At 44.0% G+C, this 17,421-nt stretch overlaps 1 protein-coding gene and 2 non-coding genes across 3 annotated transcripts; all 3 read right to left on the bottom strand.

Annotated features, from left to right (window-relative positions):
* Positions 1 to 490: 490 nt before the first annotated feature.
* On the bottom strand, positions 491 to 562 carry trnap-ugg (transfer RNA proline (anticodon UGG)). Its single transcript has one exon. It is a non-coding gene; the product is annotated as a tRNA-Pro (tRNA).
* A 308-nt stretch (positions 563 to 870) lies between these two features.
* On the bottom strand, positions 871 to 942 carry trnaa-ugc (transfer RNA alanine (anticodon UGC)). Its single transcript has one exon. It is a non-coding gene; the product is annotated as a tRNA-Ala (tRNA).
* A 13,405-nt stretch (positions 943 to 14,347) lies between these two features.
* sost (sclerostin) lies at positions 14,348 to 17,421 on the bottom strand. Its single transcript, XM_076034868.1, has 2 exons — positions 17,034 to 17,421; positions 14,348 to 14,926 (listed from the first exon to the last, which is right to left on the bottom strand). The coding sequence occupies exons 1-2, from the start codon at positions 17,272 to 17,274 to the stop codon at positions 14,517 to 14,519; spliced, it is 651 nt and encodes a 216-aa protein (XP_075890983.1). The 5' UTR covers positions 17,275 to 17,421; the 3' UTR covers positions 14,348 to 14,516.

The following is a 17,421-nucleotide window of genomic DNA, read 5'->3' as shown; positions in this document are numbered from 1 at the left end:
ACAGTGAAACGAGTCCTGCACCGACATGGGCTGAAAGGCTACTCAGCAAGTAAGAAGCCATTACTCCAAAAGAAACATAAGAATGGCAGATTACAGTTTACAAACAGTCACTGGGACAATGACCTTAATTTTTTGAGAAATCTTGTGGTCTGATGAAACTAAAGTGGAGCCATTTGGCCATAATGCAATACATTTGGAGGGGGGAAGCTTGTAAACCTGAGAACATTATCCCAACTGTGAAGCACGGGGCTGGCAGCATCATGTTGTGGGACGGTTTTTCTGGAGCTCTACATTAAATAGATGACATCAGGAGAAAATAAGATTATGTGGAAATATTAAGGTAACATCTCAAGCCATCAGCCAGGAGGTTAAACTTGGGCACAAATGGGTCTTTCAAATGGACACTGACCCTGAGTAAACCACTTTTTAGATGTGAAAAACAATCTTCAGTTACAAAGACTAAAGTTTAGAATAAGCTGTTCGTATTAATGGGCTCGTCCGGGATTTGAACCCGGGACCTCTCGCACCCAAAGCGAGAATCATACCCCTAGACCAACGAGCCATACATATGCTTGTTGTTTCTTTTTCAGTGGAGAAGGGATACATTCTTCATTTACAACAGCAAGAGCTTTAAATGAGCAGTTACAAAGAATGGCCTCGTCCAGGATTTGAACCCCGGACCTCTCGCACACTAAGCGAGAATCAAACCCCTAGACCAACGAGCCCTAGACATAATTATTTTTCAGCAAAGAAGAGAAAATATCTAATCTTATCACAACAATGGTTTTTAAATAAAGAATGCTGCTTTTCATTGAATGACAAAAATGAGCCAAAATGCTGTGCTACCTTTAGAAACACACATTCAGAGAGTGGAGATGCTGGGGATTGAACCCAGGACCTTGTACATGCAAAGCACACGCTCTACCACTGAGCTACATCCCCTCTTTTGCCAGTTAAATATAGTACTCTTACATTGAATGAAGCTCGTTCAAACTAGCGCAAGAAGAAATCTATGACTTTCACTTCATTGAGTGGACTGTCGTATCTGTATGGGAAACGTTGCCTTACTTGCCTCCACTAGCACAACCGAGTCAAACACATGAACGTTTTTCAGAGGAGGAGAAACAAAAGCGTTGCGCTTTCTCCTCAGAAAGAGGCAGTTTCAACCAATGGGCTTGTCCAGGTTTTGAACGAGGGACCTCTTCCACCTGAAGAGAGATTTATACCCCGAGACCAGCAAGCGCAACATGTGGTCTTTCTTTCATCAGAGCAGATATAAATTCTTCATTTACCGCAACTACAGTTTCAAATCATCGGTTTAAATGAAAGGGCTCATCCGCTAACAACAACTGATCAAAAAAAAAAAGGCTCCTCAATCTCCTTCCCTTAACAGCAACAGAAGCTCTTGGATTGAGCTCCTCTCTTTTATCCGTTGACTTTTTTTCTTTCACACCAGCCACTCTTACCTCCAGCCATTGTCACATGTGACACTTGATACCTGCACCCACACACTAAGCTTTCCAAAAATTGTGTTGCGTGCTAAGTCTCTCCGTGACTGTGGATGGAGCCCTAGAGAGATGCTTCGCTGCAGTGTGTCTTTTTTCAGGCTTCTTGAAAATTCAAAATCTAAACCTGAATGTTCTGATCTCTACATTTTAAGGTTGGTAAACTTTGCACTCTTGAAAAATGCACTGTAACCACTAGCTGTTTTGACTTGAACAACCAGTTAGACATGTTTATTACCAATTAGAAAATCAAATTATAGATAGATAGATAGATAGATAGATAGATAGATAGATAGATAAGATTTTAAGTGTAATATTAACCAAACACTTCAACAATAAATGTCATGGACATCAAAGGGGCTGCAGTGGTTTTATAAGAAAAGCACACTTGGCACAGTCTTTTCATCAATCCGGCATGTGCTCCAGCCGGGTTGTGCGCTCAGGAGGAATCCCAGGCATGCGGAGTGTGGTTTGAAGGAGTTGCGGGTTGCAGCCACCTCTTCAGTCTCACGTCACTAACACAATGGCCGGAGAGAGCCATGGAGACGCCAAGAGTCTGTGGCGTCCTCCCGTTAATTAATCAAAGCATGTTGAGATCAAACGCAGCCCCTCCCACAAAAAACTGCTGGGTGGTGAAGAATTTTTGCCAGTTGTTGGGAAATTGGCGTCTGTTGGCCACATTTATTTTGCAATTGCATTTTTCACTTTTAATCAGGTGGTTGGTGATGAGGTGTCTGAATTGCTTGTTGTAGTTTATGATCCTGCCAATGACTGTTGTACCGACGGGAAGCCCCGAGGCCTTTTGAATTGGATACATTGAACTGAGTCTGTGGGCGGCGCCCATGAAAAAATTTGACAAACCTTTTCTGCCAGCGCTAAGAAACTCCTGTTACTGAGTCTGGTCATGTCCTGCCGTGGGATGACATCCTATTCTGCAACCAGCCAACGTGATTGTGCTGGTCGCCCTGATAAGAGCCAAACCACAAATCTGCTGCTCACCACACAAATGCAAATTCCTCCCAAGTGTGGCACCATATTAAAAGAAAATAGCACGGTTTTCCAATGGTTTAACATATATTACAAAGATGCATTCCCGCAACAAGAACAAGAAGAAATAATGTAGCTAACACAAATTTCCTTGTTTCCACGTATGTACTACATTTATTAGAGCTTTGTTGTACCAGATGCATGCTTAAAAAGATAAAAAAAAAATAAAAAACCTTTGGAATCTGCATTGCACTCTATCACTTTCCACACCTGTGCTCCGCTCCTCCATAAAACAGCACCCCGGTTCACTCCCTCGGGGGACTTAGGGGCACATTTGGAAGCTCTCACATCACTTCCTGCAGGTTTCATTGCCAAAGCCATCTGTGATGACTGGAGGATCGGTGTTGTCATGGTTTTTTGTTGTTGGTGTTTTTTTTGGTTTGTTTCTTTGTTGGGAGGGCCATCAGGCTTATTCTTCATCCCAGCGGACGTTTGTGACCTCGTAATTACCATAGAAAGAAATGTTAAACGCTAAGGGGGGCAGAAATTGAACGGGGCTGGTGACTACGTAACTTTTGAGCAGGCAGATTGTGGATTTAATGGGATAAATATCAGAGCAGTTGAATGGCTGCGAACCAGTTGGACATTAAGACGGTAAAAGCTGTCAGTTCACATTATGAGAGCAATTTTAAATTAGCTCAAACAGCCGCCAGGGTTGATTTCCGGTCGTTTTAAACACCTGTCGCAATCCGAGAAGCAAAGATATCAAACGCCGTCGGCGCGAATCTCATTTTCAGCTGTGATGAATAAACTCTTGCATATTTCTCTGCAAGCAATTTTCTTTTGGATTGATAAAATCATGTTCTGAGCTGACACAACACCGGTGTGTGTTACTGTTCACATACATCAGTGGACCTGCGCAGACTTTTAGATGTGCACTGAAACCTTCAAATGGGAAAAAAAAAACCATAAACACATCACGCGGGACAAGACGAGAACACGTGGGACCAAAGTTCGCTGTTCACCTCAGCTGGTCCAAAAGCTAATGGGTTGCCATGAGGTGTTTAATGGCTGTGTGAGGTTCCCACGGGGTGGGGACGACTGCTGGGAACATGGATGAATCTCAACAACCCCCCACACTCTCGCTCTCTCTCACACACACACACACACACACACACACACACACACACACACACACACACACGCCTCCTCTTTGCTTCCTCCTGCTTTGCAGAAACAGCTCCAGCTCAGTGATGGATGAAACAGCCCTGATAGCCTTATTTATGGGAGAGGAAAGTGCTGTCCCAGTCTGTCTGCAAATGGCACAGTGATACATGCTGAGGACGATGTGGAGGGAGGAAAAAAGAGACATGTGAATGATGAACTGGATGGGTTGAAAGAGTTTCTTCTGGTGGTGGGGAGTGATAGCAGTTTGATAGCAGGCCAGACCATTTATGTTGCTGATGCAGAGACCAGGATATGTTGCATCACATGTAAAACAAGCAAAGGACCTTAACAGACTCAAACTGCTTGTAATTTTATACCAATAACAAGTGTCAGAGCACGACAATACAGAAAATAAGCAAAGCCATGCTAGCATTGTATGTTTGGGATGGATTCACCAGTACCTCTCTTTCCTGTTGGGGTCATCACTGACTTTAAAACTTGCAATTTGCAAGAAAAGTTATGGCAGAAATTGAGAGCACATGTGGACTAAGCGTGAAAGAGAAAAGCTCAACAGTAGGAGGCCATGGTCCTGTCAAACAAACAATATTAAGGTACAGCCCTGGTTTCAGCTTTCAAACTTTCCTTTGCTTTCCTTTAAATCTAAAGAGCACAAATCAAGGAAACATACATTGTTGTTGAGGTGTCTTGGTGACTCAGACTGTGACCAAAGTCCTTTCAGTCCTTGGGTCTGGTCAAAGAGGACTAAAGTGGTCTCGACTACTGGCTGCAACAAGAGGGTCTGCAACTTGAAGGAATTACTGAAGAGCATGTATGAGTGGCTTTCCTGCACAGAAACACAAGCTTTTGTTTTGATTTCCCACACAAGAGAGTATGAGATTACCAAAGTTTCAAATTCGCTAGGGGGGAAAAAATTGTAAATTGTGCTCTTGTGGTTTCTCTCGATTAGTCTCATTTCAACAGTCCATCAAGTGTTTTATCAGTATCCAGTTTGCGAGGCCAAAAAGACAAGACATGCCGATTATCTCAAAGTAATTAAAGGGAAATCACAAGAGTCTATGGACAACACAGCATTTAGGTCCAATTCCTTTTCATTTTTGTGGCAGATTGTGAGTGAAAGGGCCATAAAAATCAGTTCTTTCTTTTATGAAGTCTTTGTGTTTTGTTTTGCTATGTGCTAAGCATTGATGTTCTTCTTTGTTGCTCTTTTTTATATAAGAAACCTACTTAGTAAAACCAAAATGATGCGGAGACACACATGCATACTTTCTAAATCTTATTCATCTTAAATGGTAAATAAAAATACAAGGCAAAAAAACATGAGAAGAACAGCCTTTTTGGTTTGATTTGTTTGGCCAGTGTAAAACAAATCAAATCAACATTAATTTGGAAATTCAATATTAGCATCAGATTGGAATTTAGCGGGCTTACATTCCTTTCAGAAATTCAAATAGACATGATGCCCCATTGATACAATGGTTTTTCTTGTCATTCACTGATTTTCAGTGCTGCTCCTCATGTCGAGTTTGATGAGTCGAAAGTTGAGAAAGCCTGCATCCATATTCTTCAAAAAAACAAAACAAAAAAAAATACAGCCACTATCTGCAACTACATCTGAAAGGTACAAACTGATTTTTGCTCCATAAATGTAGCAAAAATCAAATATACAAACTTGCTACAGGGTCATACACTCAGACCAAACAGGCAATCCATGATAACAACAGAGCCGTCCAAGTTCTTTCAGAACAGCGAGAACTTTGTTGATTAAGCTGGGATCACTGGGACAGCAAGTGTTGACAGCAGTATTTTATCAAATCAGTAAAATCATTGCAGAGAAAAACATATCTAAGAGTTACTCATCAACACAAACAGTGAAAAAAACATAAAGTTATTTTTGAGTTTGGTCCCAGAAGTTAAACTGATCTTGGTGAGAATTTGGACTTGAAACAAATGTGAAATCCTCTAAATTGTAAAAATAAAATAAAAATAAAAATAAAAATTAGGGAGAAACCTTTGAAAAAAGCATGAATCATAAAGCAGAGACACTTTCTCATGGACATATTTTATATCCAATTGGCCTTAGCTGTCAAACACATATACTCATGTTCACGCTGCAATGTCAAACTGTTCTCTCACACTTTTCTTCAAATAGTCCGGCAGCATGAGAAAAGTGAACAAAGCACCTGATTGCAGTTTCGATCTATTGTTTGTCGAGACCAGAAAAGACTCTCCGGACTACGCGTATGTTACTCTGAATGGCCTCCACTAGAACCTGGGTCAGGACTGGGACACTAAATGAGGGAGTACAGTTCCACAGGCTCTCTGACATCTGATAGGGGCCGGAGGGCTCAATTGATCCTGATCTTAAAATCTCCTAAACTGGATGAGATTGTGCAGATAACCATCTTGGCCTTCCTTGGTTGTGCACATGGCAATATGCATAGGAAGTAATTTTCCCTGCATTTGGAGCTGAGCGCATTAAGGGGGTCAAAAGAAAATTGGACGCAAGAAGAGAAAACAACTGACGATCAATAAATCGAGCACGGGGCCAGGAGAAAAAAACAGTTTCCATGTGGTGAATGATGCTGATTGGTATCCGTATCAGAGGCGTACCAGAGGTCAGAGTGAAAGACTCAGCCGTGTTATGCTCAGCTTGCGCCCCAATATAACCTCATCAGCTGAGGAACTATGACATAAACATATAAACAAGCATAAAAGGCACCGAACTGTCTGTGGAAGGAGCCGTAAACGCTTGGGAGAGGGAAAAAAATTCTCCAGTTTGTTTTCGCAGGAAGGAAAATGTGCCTCTGTTTATTTCTCCATTTTGCACAGTCTATTTTGCAATGCCAGCGAGCCAAGCGTGGTGGCTGTGGTTTCTCTCCCCCTCCGAGATACAACGTCCTCCGAAAGGGGGAGCAGCAGAGAAAACAAGGCTCAGCCGCTAAGTCGGCGTGAAGATACAAGGCCACAGAAATTAATCTAATTCAAACAGGACACAGATGCGTTGGCGGCGAGCTCCTGTCCTGAGAGCGCAGCCACAATCACAAGAAGCCGCGGTTACCCAAGTGGTGAGGAAATGAGGCTAATGGGGAAGGGATGGATAACTCACCGCGTCTGCTGGGCAAGGCTATGTTAACACAATCACCAAAGCTGCGGTTGGTGACTGTGACATTGAGGGGAAAGAAACACACTTTGATTCTCTCTGCACTTGATGTCTGTGATGATGTCTCAGCTGGAGTCGGACTACTACCTCTCATAAATCTTCACCTCACGGGCCGCGTAACCCTCTGCTCGGCTACGTCTTTGTCTCTCGCAAATATTTTTGCTCCTGTCTAAAAGTCGTCGACTGCAGATTTAATTGCACCTGTGTGCTTTTTAAAGTCGGCCTCGCATTTTACAATCTATACACATGGTGGTTGGAAGTAACGTCTACTTTGTTAATGTACTTAAGTACATTTTTCACGTATTTCACGTGTGTATTTCTTTTTCTGATGACTTTTTAATTTTATTCCCTACATTGGTATACAAATATCTGTATTTTCTACTCGTTACATTGGAAAAACATGCTTGTTACTTTTGTGTTTAAAAGTGCTTAAAAGATACAAATCCTGTTCAAAGTAATTCGCTTATTCATTTATTAGGGTAATTGTTGCTTGAACTGCAGCTATTTGAACGATGCTGTTCAATACAGAAATGTATCATATTTTAGAGGGAGGCCTTCGCCCTATGACAGCCGGGAGAGGCTCCAGCCGACCCCTGTGACCCTGAGCTCAGGAATAAGCGGGTATTGAAAATGGTTGGATTATTTTAGAGTACCTCGGCTTTGAGGTCCCTGTTTAGGACATTTTCAGTACAGAGAAAAATAAACATGGAGAAAATAACTTTGGCTATTGCTATTAAAAGTACAAAGTTCCAATAATGGCTCATTGGTCATAACTATTACTGATTACAGTTTGGTTGTGCTGCAGTTGAAAAAGAAAAAATTAACTATAGTACTGAGAGTAGCAAAGCTGGTCAAAATTATCCAGATGCTCATCAAGACCTTGGACCTCTGGCCAGTTCAGTCCAGATTATTCTGTCATTTAAAAAAAAAATTATCAACCAATGTATTGGTTTCACTTTTGCTTTTACTTAAGTAATTTCAGAAACTATGTTTTCACTTGTACTTGTGGTATGTTGGTTTATCCAAGAAGGAGTCGTACAAAAATCCTAAATTCTAGAAGGTTGAATACTGAAAAAACAAGCAATCATCTACATGGATTCCCCGTTGTTTGGCCAGAGGAGCAGTCCCAGTTGAACCACGAAGGAAAGTCTCCAGGTGACCTCCCAAGGGAGAACCAAGATCCTGGCACCAGACAGAGTTTATATGGGATGAACTCCTGACTGATTGGCTCTCTTTTGTTTGCAGGGAGAGGTTGTGGTTGGGACTTAACCCCTCTGGTTGGCTTCTTCTGGACCCTCCTTACGATTTTGGTCCAATACACGCAGTTGACGTCCTGAGAGTGTAATAGATAAAGAGAAAGAAGGAGGGAATGCCACCTGAACAGGAAAAGGTCAAACTGCCCTTCCTACCAATATGTTTTTGGAGGAAGGGCAGTGCCCTTTAGTTGACTGACCACACACTCAGCATTTAGAGAACAGTGCCCTGTTTGAATGACCACTCAACTCAGTACTCAAACAACAGTGCCTTCTGTTTGAGTGACCAGTGTCTCTGCCTTATCTTTACTGATCACTACCTGGACTTATGGACATTTTCCTGTGTTGCCTGCAGACACCCTGTTATTAATCTGTTTCAGATGCTGTGCTGCAGGAATGTTACATTAAGGTGTTTGATTAATGCATTTCTTTTATTAAAGTATTTTTCACCCTAACATACTTGAGTGAAGGTTTTGAATCAGTACTTTTGCTAGAGTAGTTTTTACCTCTGCTCTACGCTCACATCACGTATAGAATGCAGCGTGTCTAAGAGATGGCGCTACTGCAAAGTTTCCAAGTGGTAGGGTGTGTTTTGCGCGCCTATAACCTCACATTACAGATTTCACTATAGCTGGAAAAGAAGAGCACGAGTCTTTTCCGTAGCACAGGAAATGTACCCTGGTTAGCTCAAACACCAGTGGGAGATGACATGGCTGCTGATAGAAGCGCGTGGTTGTCACTGAATGAAACCCACATATTTTAGACATGATGAGCAGCAAGTATTTTACCTCCAAGCCATTTTGTGGTCCGCCCTGGGAGCACTGGGCTGGACGCGTCAACACCCAGGTCGCTGTTTTTTGGGAGACAATCAGTTAGCTCATTTTATATGACTCCAAGCAAATATTTTGCCTTGAAAACATGTTTATTCTAGTTTATTCCCTACACTTTTACTGTGTTATGTTTCCAGGCCACTTTGTTTGGTCGCTAACCAACCAACACAAGATGCTAACTCCCATGTTGGTACCATTTTTTCCCTTTAACATTAGCCATGTGCATGCTAGCTAGAAGCTAGAGTTCTAATCTGCTTTTGTCAATAGAAAACATGACTTTATCACTCAATAAAAAAAGGAACCAGTCAACACCATCTCATGTGCAAACTAGCCAACTAAAAATACAGGTAGTGGAACTACCAAATACTTGTTTGAAAGATGTGTTTTTCAAAGGAGCCCACTAGTTTTAGAGGTGGGGTGTTTAGGTGGTAGATTTGTAGTGAAAAGATTGATGAAACGCTTGACCTTGAATCATAATAATGAGGTAATGTACTTGTCAAATCAACTTTTTTAATTTGCTGAACGTAGGTTTGATGTCTCACTGAAACACTATGCAGCTCAACTTCCTTTTCGCTAAGCAGGACGTGTTCAATTGCTTCTGGGTGCATATGTGTCCTTTTAACCTCTGTTATGTCAGCTTTCCTTGTCTCATCACTTACATTAACCGCAAGCTAATTACCGACCTTGAGGTCATGTAAACTTCTGATACAACATGTATTTAATTGCCTTTCATGTGCAGACAAACATAGCAGACAGCTGCTACAAACAGCTAGGCTTAACACACACACAACTTTTACAGTCTCACCCCAAATTCCAGAAGTCTTATCTCCTACATTGTGACACCGACTTGACATCTTTGTTGTTGTTGTTGTTGTTGTTGTTGTTGTTGTTTACGTGAGACAGTGATTCCATAAGGTGTTGATTAGGCAGGGAGACGTATTCCTCTTCCAGAACCTTAGAGCTTGCGGTGGTTGTTTTGAATACTTTGTTGACAGGCCTGTTTCCTATCCGCCGCACGTCCTGTTGTCTCGAGCACACATGGTTGGCTGACTCGCTGCATGCCTGGCCTCAGCTGAGCGACCAAATCTTACACGGCTGAGTGGGATGCCCTGAGCCGTGTGGCGCTACTGTCCATCTCTGGACCCTCACCTTGGATTCATCAAAAAACCACCTTCAGTCCATCACACTTAACACGCAGTCCAGATGTTGAAATTGGTACATCCTAACTCCAGCGTTATCCCCCCTCTTTCCCTGCTGAGTCACCCATCCTGGAATTTTCCTTCTGAAGTCTGTATTGTTGGAGGAACACTAAATGATTTGAGCTCATACTTTCATCGTTCTTCCTTCCTGGAGGCGTCCAGAAATGTCCTCTGGTTTCTATTTGTTCTAAACTGTTAGCACAAAAGATCTGATAGTAGAGTGGTTGGAGGGGGCGCAAACATCCGTCGTCACGTACATCCGTCACTGTCCATATGTGTTTGACTGCGCAGCGAATGTAGCAATACTGGGATTTCTTGGCTGGAGGAGGCCGAGGTGGAACTGCCAGGGTTGCAAAGGGCACTTTTCCTCCTCATGTAATGCCATGTGCTTGGTCAATATGTTCCGTCTCAATAAATGTCTTGGACAGCTCGCAACATTGTGAAGCAATTCGAGTGCAGCTGAGCAGCATGCAGCACGGCACTTTTAAAAGACCTTTATAGGCTTTGGAATTGTCTCTCTCTTTATTTCGCTTCACATGCAATGAATGTCACCCCGAGTCATTTTCCACCAGTGGCTTTTGTGAAACAGAATGACTTGCTTGTTTTTGCTAGCAGGATGCAATTTGAGAAACAACACACAACAGACTAGCCTTTTTTTTATTTGCAGATAATAAACAAGCTATTTTATTTCACTGTGTCCTACGTGTTTGGCAGGACATCAGTAAGGTCTGTGTTGACAGTGCCTCAGCCCTTCAAGTGGTTGCCTCCAAGAGAAAGCTCTGGCACCATACAGAACAAGGACCAAAAAAACTAAAATTACTCTTTTGGAAGAGTATTTTTTTCTCTATTTATATTTCTTTGCTATTTCTTTTTTTGCTATACTCCCACACATCCTTCATGCTGCAATAGATGTTGAGCAGTCCATCTGCAAGAAGGAGCGCGTTTGTGCAGGTTATTTTCTCTCAAATTTTCATCCACCTGTTCTGTAGCTCAAAAGTTAAAGACCCAGTGATTGTCACATCCCGAAGGATGTGAAATTTGTCCTCCGCATTTGACCGTTTACCTGAGGAAGCGGTGGGCAGCAGCGGTGCTGCGCCCGGGAATCCAACCTTGAATACTGAGTGCCAAGCAGGGAGGCAATGGGTACCATTTTTACAGTCTTCGCTATGACCCAGCTAGGGATCAAACCCACAACCTCCCAGTCTCAGGGCAGACACGCTACCACTAGACCAATGAGCTGGTCCCTTTGCCTGAAGTTTGTCTCCCTGTCGTATTCTTTGTTGTACTTCTCTGAGCTTGGTGAACAGTGGTTCACACTGCTCAACACTGCCCCCACCATTTCAGGTGGGCCCATGTCTGTAAGTGTCAAGAATAGATGCATTGCGAAAACACACACACTCTGTGATCTATAGATCTATGCACAGAGGGTTCCTCTCCTTCGTCCCATATATCGGCCTACAGTGCATAAATCAGCCGCATAAACATGCCTGCGTCTGCATCTAGAATCGCATCGCAGGACACAGATGCAACCTCTGAGGTTAATGTCTTGCCTTAACCTCATCGTCCAACTCGAGATCGGGACGTCTATTGGGAAGTCCTTTCCCACCATGTGCTCTTTTCACTCCCACCATTTGACACCAAAAGCCAGTTATCATTTATTGTGGTCAGTGTGTCAGTTCTATAAATATTCCCTATAGCGCCTGGGAGCCAAGCTGAACCTCTTTGTGAACTTTGCATGTAATGGAGTCCAACTCCAGAGCCAGAAACCCTGCGGGACGTCTGCACCTGGTATCCGAAAACCTCATTGATGACACTTAACGTCTCAGGATCGAGCAAAGTGTCGCACACTCAATGCATTTGGCGGGAATAGATCATCCCTGACTTTTACGTGCACCTCCGGTCACTGGTGGGTCACCACGGTAACAGAGCGGATTCTTTGTCAGCACCAATAATCTGGTGTACCTCTGGAAAGCGTGTGTTTTCTGACTCTTTCGGGAAACCGTCCAATCTCACCGCATGAGTGGAAGCATGGCATGTTTGTTCTCTCCAGGAAAGCAGGGCTCCAAAATGACATAATGACAGCGCATTATGGATGACATCAGGAAATGTAATCCCCCCCCCCTACACCCTGCTGGTTCCCCGAGGACCCTCGTCAACGCTAATTAAAAAAAATAACACCGCAGATAGAATGCGGCATAAACACTCTCATTTGACTGCGGACGTCTTTATTACAGGATTTTCAAACACGTCTAGCAAGTGCAGAACTGCCGATTGTCGGCTGAGCTCTCGCATACAACACTCAGCCTCGTGTCTGCGGTGCCGTGACTGCAAGCCTAGGAGGCCGGGGAGGCGGGAGGAGGCTGATGCCGTGGCCTAAATCAAACCTCATAAACAAACAATGTCAAGATTCTTTTGCACGGCTGCACACAAAGTAAATCGGAATTTTTCTTGAACAGAAATTACGTTTTGTTTTTTGTTTTTCCAAGAAAGCACACGCGAGTGAAGGCAACATGCGTCCAAAAAATTGGCAACAAGAGCTGATAAACATTTGTTTTTGCTATAAAAACAAACTATGAAGCACCATGTAAAGCACATCATTTTAACTTAGAGTCTTGGCTCAATGTGGTTCCAACTGCATTGATGAAACATCTTTGCTTTTAATGGCATTATGGGATAATAAAAAAATAACAGGTTATTTATGTCCTAGAAATAATATCAGTTGACAGGCTACATAAACTTAAAGAAAATGAAAATCACAAATAAGCCAGCTCTCTCAAATATATCTGCTTTTACTTTATTCACGTACTGTACAGTATTTCATTTTCAAAGTCTGTATCATATCTATATTACAATAATGGCTATCGTTTGCTACAAAAAAGAGGTTGCATAAATAATTTAAATGAGGAAATAAAAAATAAATATGAAGTTCTTTCCAACAGTCCGTCTTTGTGTGTGTAAGGACAGACAAACAGTCCGTCCCTTCCGCACCGCACCGCACCGCACCGCACCGCTGCTTCTTTTGAACACCCCGATGGAAACGGGACGGAGGGCGTGCGGCTGCCGAGGACCACACAGGTATATGTACAATCAAGTTATGCATCACAGCTCTCAGCTCACACGACAAACCCCCGGCTTTCCAGTTGCTATTTCAAACATACGGTCGGAAAAAGAAGCAAACATTGTCAGTACAGTTTAGACAACCAAAATCAGGAAGTAATAAGAAGGGGAGAGGAAGGTAGAGGAGGGGAGGGTGGGGAAAATGCACGCTGACACTGTGTGGAAACATTGGGAGCAACGTTCATGAAGAACAGACCTGTTGGCCTGAGGTCTGGCCATCGTCAGTTCCTCTTCCTGTCAAGTTCTACCAGTCCATGCAACCGTAGAAATTGTTTTCACTGTGGTATTTTTAATTCCCATCTTTCTTTCTTTTTCCCTTTTGGAGCTATTTACAGAGTTGGATGTCGGGGGTTGGGGGTGGAAGTGGAGGGGGGTGGACGGTGGATGGTGGAGCTGTTTGGTTCCTTACCAGTCAGTGGGTTCCGGAGTGGGCGTGCTCGGAGAGCATTCTGCCCTAAAGGTAACGAGACAACCTCGCACAATTTTCTGACGCCTCCTACACACATACAAACAGGAACTGGCTGCGTCTAGAGGAAATGGCTTTTCATGACTCAAATAACACAGGAATGGGCTCATTTAGTCATTAGGGACTAGCCGGTGCCCACGTGGAGTCGGTCCCGGATGAAACCACTTTTGTTTCTGTCTTTGTGGACGCTCTGTTTGGAGAACTCAGAGGCTGGGAGCAGTTGAAGCTGCTGCGTGGCTCCCTCTGTGGGGTTGTTTTTCGGATGACTGCAACCTTTTGCAGGCTTTCAAAATCCCAAATCTTCAGAGTCCAGTCCAAAAGATGGATCAAAAACAACCTTGGGAGCTTTGAACGGGGGTTTGTGGTACACTGCAGCTCTGCATCCGCTGTGTGTTTGTACAGATGGGCCGAGGCCTCGGGGGGGGGGTGGGCTTGTCCTTACACTAAACATGAAATCTGCCTAAGCGACAAAACAAAGGCTAGTCCACAAATGGTTATGCAGGCGACTTGGTGATCATGTATTTTGCTGTCCAACATACTGTTTCCGTTGTCATGAGGCAGTGGCACCCGATTATTTTGTCATGCAAAAAAGACAAAGGTCACCAAAAAAAAAAAAAAAGAATTTGCTTGGAGGGGGGGGGGGGGGGGGGGGAAGAGACACATAACCGAAAACCAGGTCAGGAATTTTAGCATATGACTTGTAGTCTGAAATGTCTTATTACATCTCCCACCTGTTGAAAGGAGATGCGTTCGTGTGTTGCGCAAAAAGGTACGAGTTTGTCACTTTGGTGTCAGTCGTCGAGGAGCAGCTTCAGTACGAGTTTTCGACCACTGGCGTGTTGTTCTTGCTGCGCTCCTGCAGCGGCCGACCGTGCTTCTTGTTGCGTTGCCTCTTTGGCACCTCTTTGGCCTCCGACTGGTTGTGGTGGGTCCTGAAGCGCTTGCACTTGCAGGAGGTGACGGCGCGGATTTTGTACGTCCGTGAGTTGCCGTTGGGACAGTGCAGCTGGATCCTCCGCATGCGCGAGTGGGCCGGGATGCAACGGTAGTCCGAGGCGTTGTTTCTCCACCACTTGCCGCGCGCGATGAAATTGGGCACCAGGTGCGAGGGCATGCACTGGCCCGAGCACACCAGCTCCTTGACGGGCTTGGCGCTCCGGCAGGAGCCGTCGGTGATGTAGCGGGTGGAACGCAGCTCCCTGCAGCTCAGCTCTGAGGCACCTGAGGGGGGTTTGAAGAACAGAGACGGTTAAAACCACTTCCAGCGAGTCGGGAAGAGCGGCACTTGACCTCGATTGACACGTCTTTGAATCACAAGTGCTGAGAAACGCAACACTTTGTCGACATCAGATCGGATCGCTCTCTTAATGTGAGCCGAGGTCCGGTGATTAGCGAAAACTTTGGCCTTGACAAAGAATATCACAGCTGGCAGCAATCAGCTGATAGCAGATACAGACCAGAGGGGCCATTAAGCAGCTTAATCAGACCTTAATGGAGTTTGGGGTTTTTTTGGCTAGGGGGATAGAAAAGCTGGCACACGGCTCCATTAACCCTCTGGAGGTGCACGCGGCCGTCGAGCAGCAAATAGGCTGTCTGGTTGTTTGGAGGCGAGCGCTGCCTCCGTAAAGCCCTGTAGAAAGCTGGTCATGCGCCAAGTCCGTTTTTTGTGAGGGCGTGCTCAGCCTGTAAGCCACAGCTTTTTTTGAAATAGAAAAAAAAAACAGAAAAAAATAACACGAGTTATTGTCCCGTGTGCAGTGTGTGAAAACAGGGCTGGCGCTGAAGAAATGATACACTCAGAGAGGGATCTGTTTTCTTCTGCGGCTTTCTTTGCAGGAAAAATAGGCTGAACAACAGGATTTATGTGAGTGGACCTCTCTTCTATTTTTCTGCACTGCGGAGAACCTGTTGTGTCCGTGTTACATCCTAAAAATAAGTGGCAACTCACTGACACCAATGATTGGTGAAAAAGTCAACTTTCTTTTCTGGTAAATCTAAAAAAAAAATCATGACTGATGGTGTCTGCTTAAGCTGTGGAGATTTAAAAAAATAATAATAATAATTCTGCCGCTGATTCTGGGGGACAAGGATGTGAACCGACAAAGATTCTGTCAAGACATTTTAGGATGTCTTGACATGTCATTTTAGAATGAAAGATCCTAATCCTTGAGGCCTCAAGGATAAAACCCAACACGTTGTGCTTGTCCATATCCAACAGGAGGATGCATGTTTTTGTTCCTTCTTTCTTTTGGAGCAGAGAGTGCTCCATAAACAGCTCAATATGTGGATCTGTTGCTCCCAGACATTACTCAAAAATTTGTGACACACACACACATCTCCACTCGTTAATTCCTCTTGTCAATAGTTCCTCCTCATATGTAGACCACACTCCTCCCCTCGGTTTATTAAAACATGATAACATCTCAGTGGAAAACCATCTTCACTGTAAAAAAAAACAAGAAAAAAAGTGCGAGCCGGAGGTTCTTCGGCGTTTCGTGTCAACAGGTGGGAGTCATTCTCAAAGGCAATGTTGCATTTACGCAGCGTTTTGCAGAGACACAAAAGGACAAACTGTGGGGATTTTTGAGGGACATGCTGTTGTAATCAAACAGTTACAGTTAAGTAGAGTTCAACTAATAGTGTAAAGAGAAAAGGAAATAACTTGGAAGAGGAATACTGAACTTGTGGAGGAACAAACCACAAGAATGTGTGTGTGTGTGTGTGTGTGTGTGTGTGTGTGTGTGTGTGTGTGTGTGTGTGTGTGTGTGTGTGAGTGATCGAAAGAGATAGAGAGCGAATTTATCTTCATACTTGTATGCAAAACAGCTTCCAATGTGGCAGTTTCATCATAATTTTAAGTATTAAGTATAATCTAAAAAAAAAAACTCTTTGACAACAACAACAATAATAATAATAATAATAATAATAATAATAATAATAATAATAATAATAATAATCGGCCCTTTTTCAGGAAAAGAAATGTGCGTCACATGTCACAAATCCATTTGATTGATTGATTTCGTGAATAATAAAGCATTAATTCATAGAAATTGTAAGATGAAAATCAAGTATAACAGAAAAAAATACTCCATCGTTACCGCTCACTCCACAGGGTCGGATCATTAATTAATCAGATTGTCTCCGTCCTGCGCACTTCAGAAAGAAAGACAGATTCGAGTGACCTTTCCGCTGCTTCAAATGTATGTCTTAACTGTTTTCTGAAGGTAAACTACCGAACCGTACAGTTCCTGAATCGCATGTCACAACATTTCACACAAATTGTTTTGTTTCATTATTACTCTATCAAAATATCTGACATGATACTCACTGTAGGGGACGGTGTTCCCGCCTCTCCCGCCGCTCTTCGCCCTGTTACCCACACTGTTGCCGTTGGGCGCCGCCGTCACGGCGTCCTGTTGCCGCTGCGGGCTCCGAGAGTTGTCCCAGTGCTGCGGTAGAAGCTCCGTGGCGCCGTTCTTCAGCACCTTCCATCCCCTGACGGCGGTGCAGCATCCCTGCAGCAGCAGCAGCGCCGCGCCGGACACGAGGAGGGCGGGAGACACCTGCATGATGTTCGGCGGCGGCGGCGGCGGCGGCGGCGACGATAACCGGAGCGCACGTGGAGGGCTCGCGGCTGATAGATAGCGGGGTTGGGGTTGCGCGTGCACGCAGCAGAAGACGCAGGACGCAGAGAGTTCCGCCGGCAGTCCAAGAGG

Source organism: Nelusetta ayraudi, unplaced genomic scaffold (assembly GCF_046127955.1).
Source record: "Nelusetta ayraudi isolate G7.1 ecotype Tasmania unplaced genomic scaffold, CSIRO-AGI_Nayr_v1 ptg000042l, whole genome shotgun sequence".
NCBI classification, from domain to species: Eukaryota; Metazoa; Chordata; class Actinopteri; order Tetraodontiformes; family Monacanthidae; genus Nelusetta; species Nelusetta ayraudi.
This window is presented reverse-complemented; position numbering and strand designations above follow the sequence as displayed.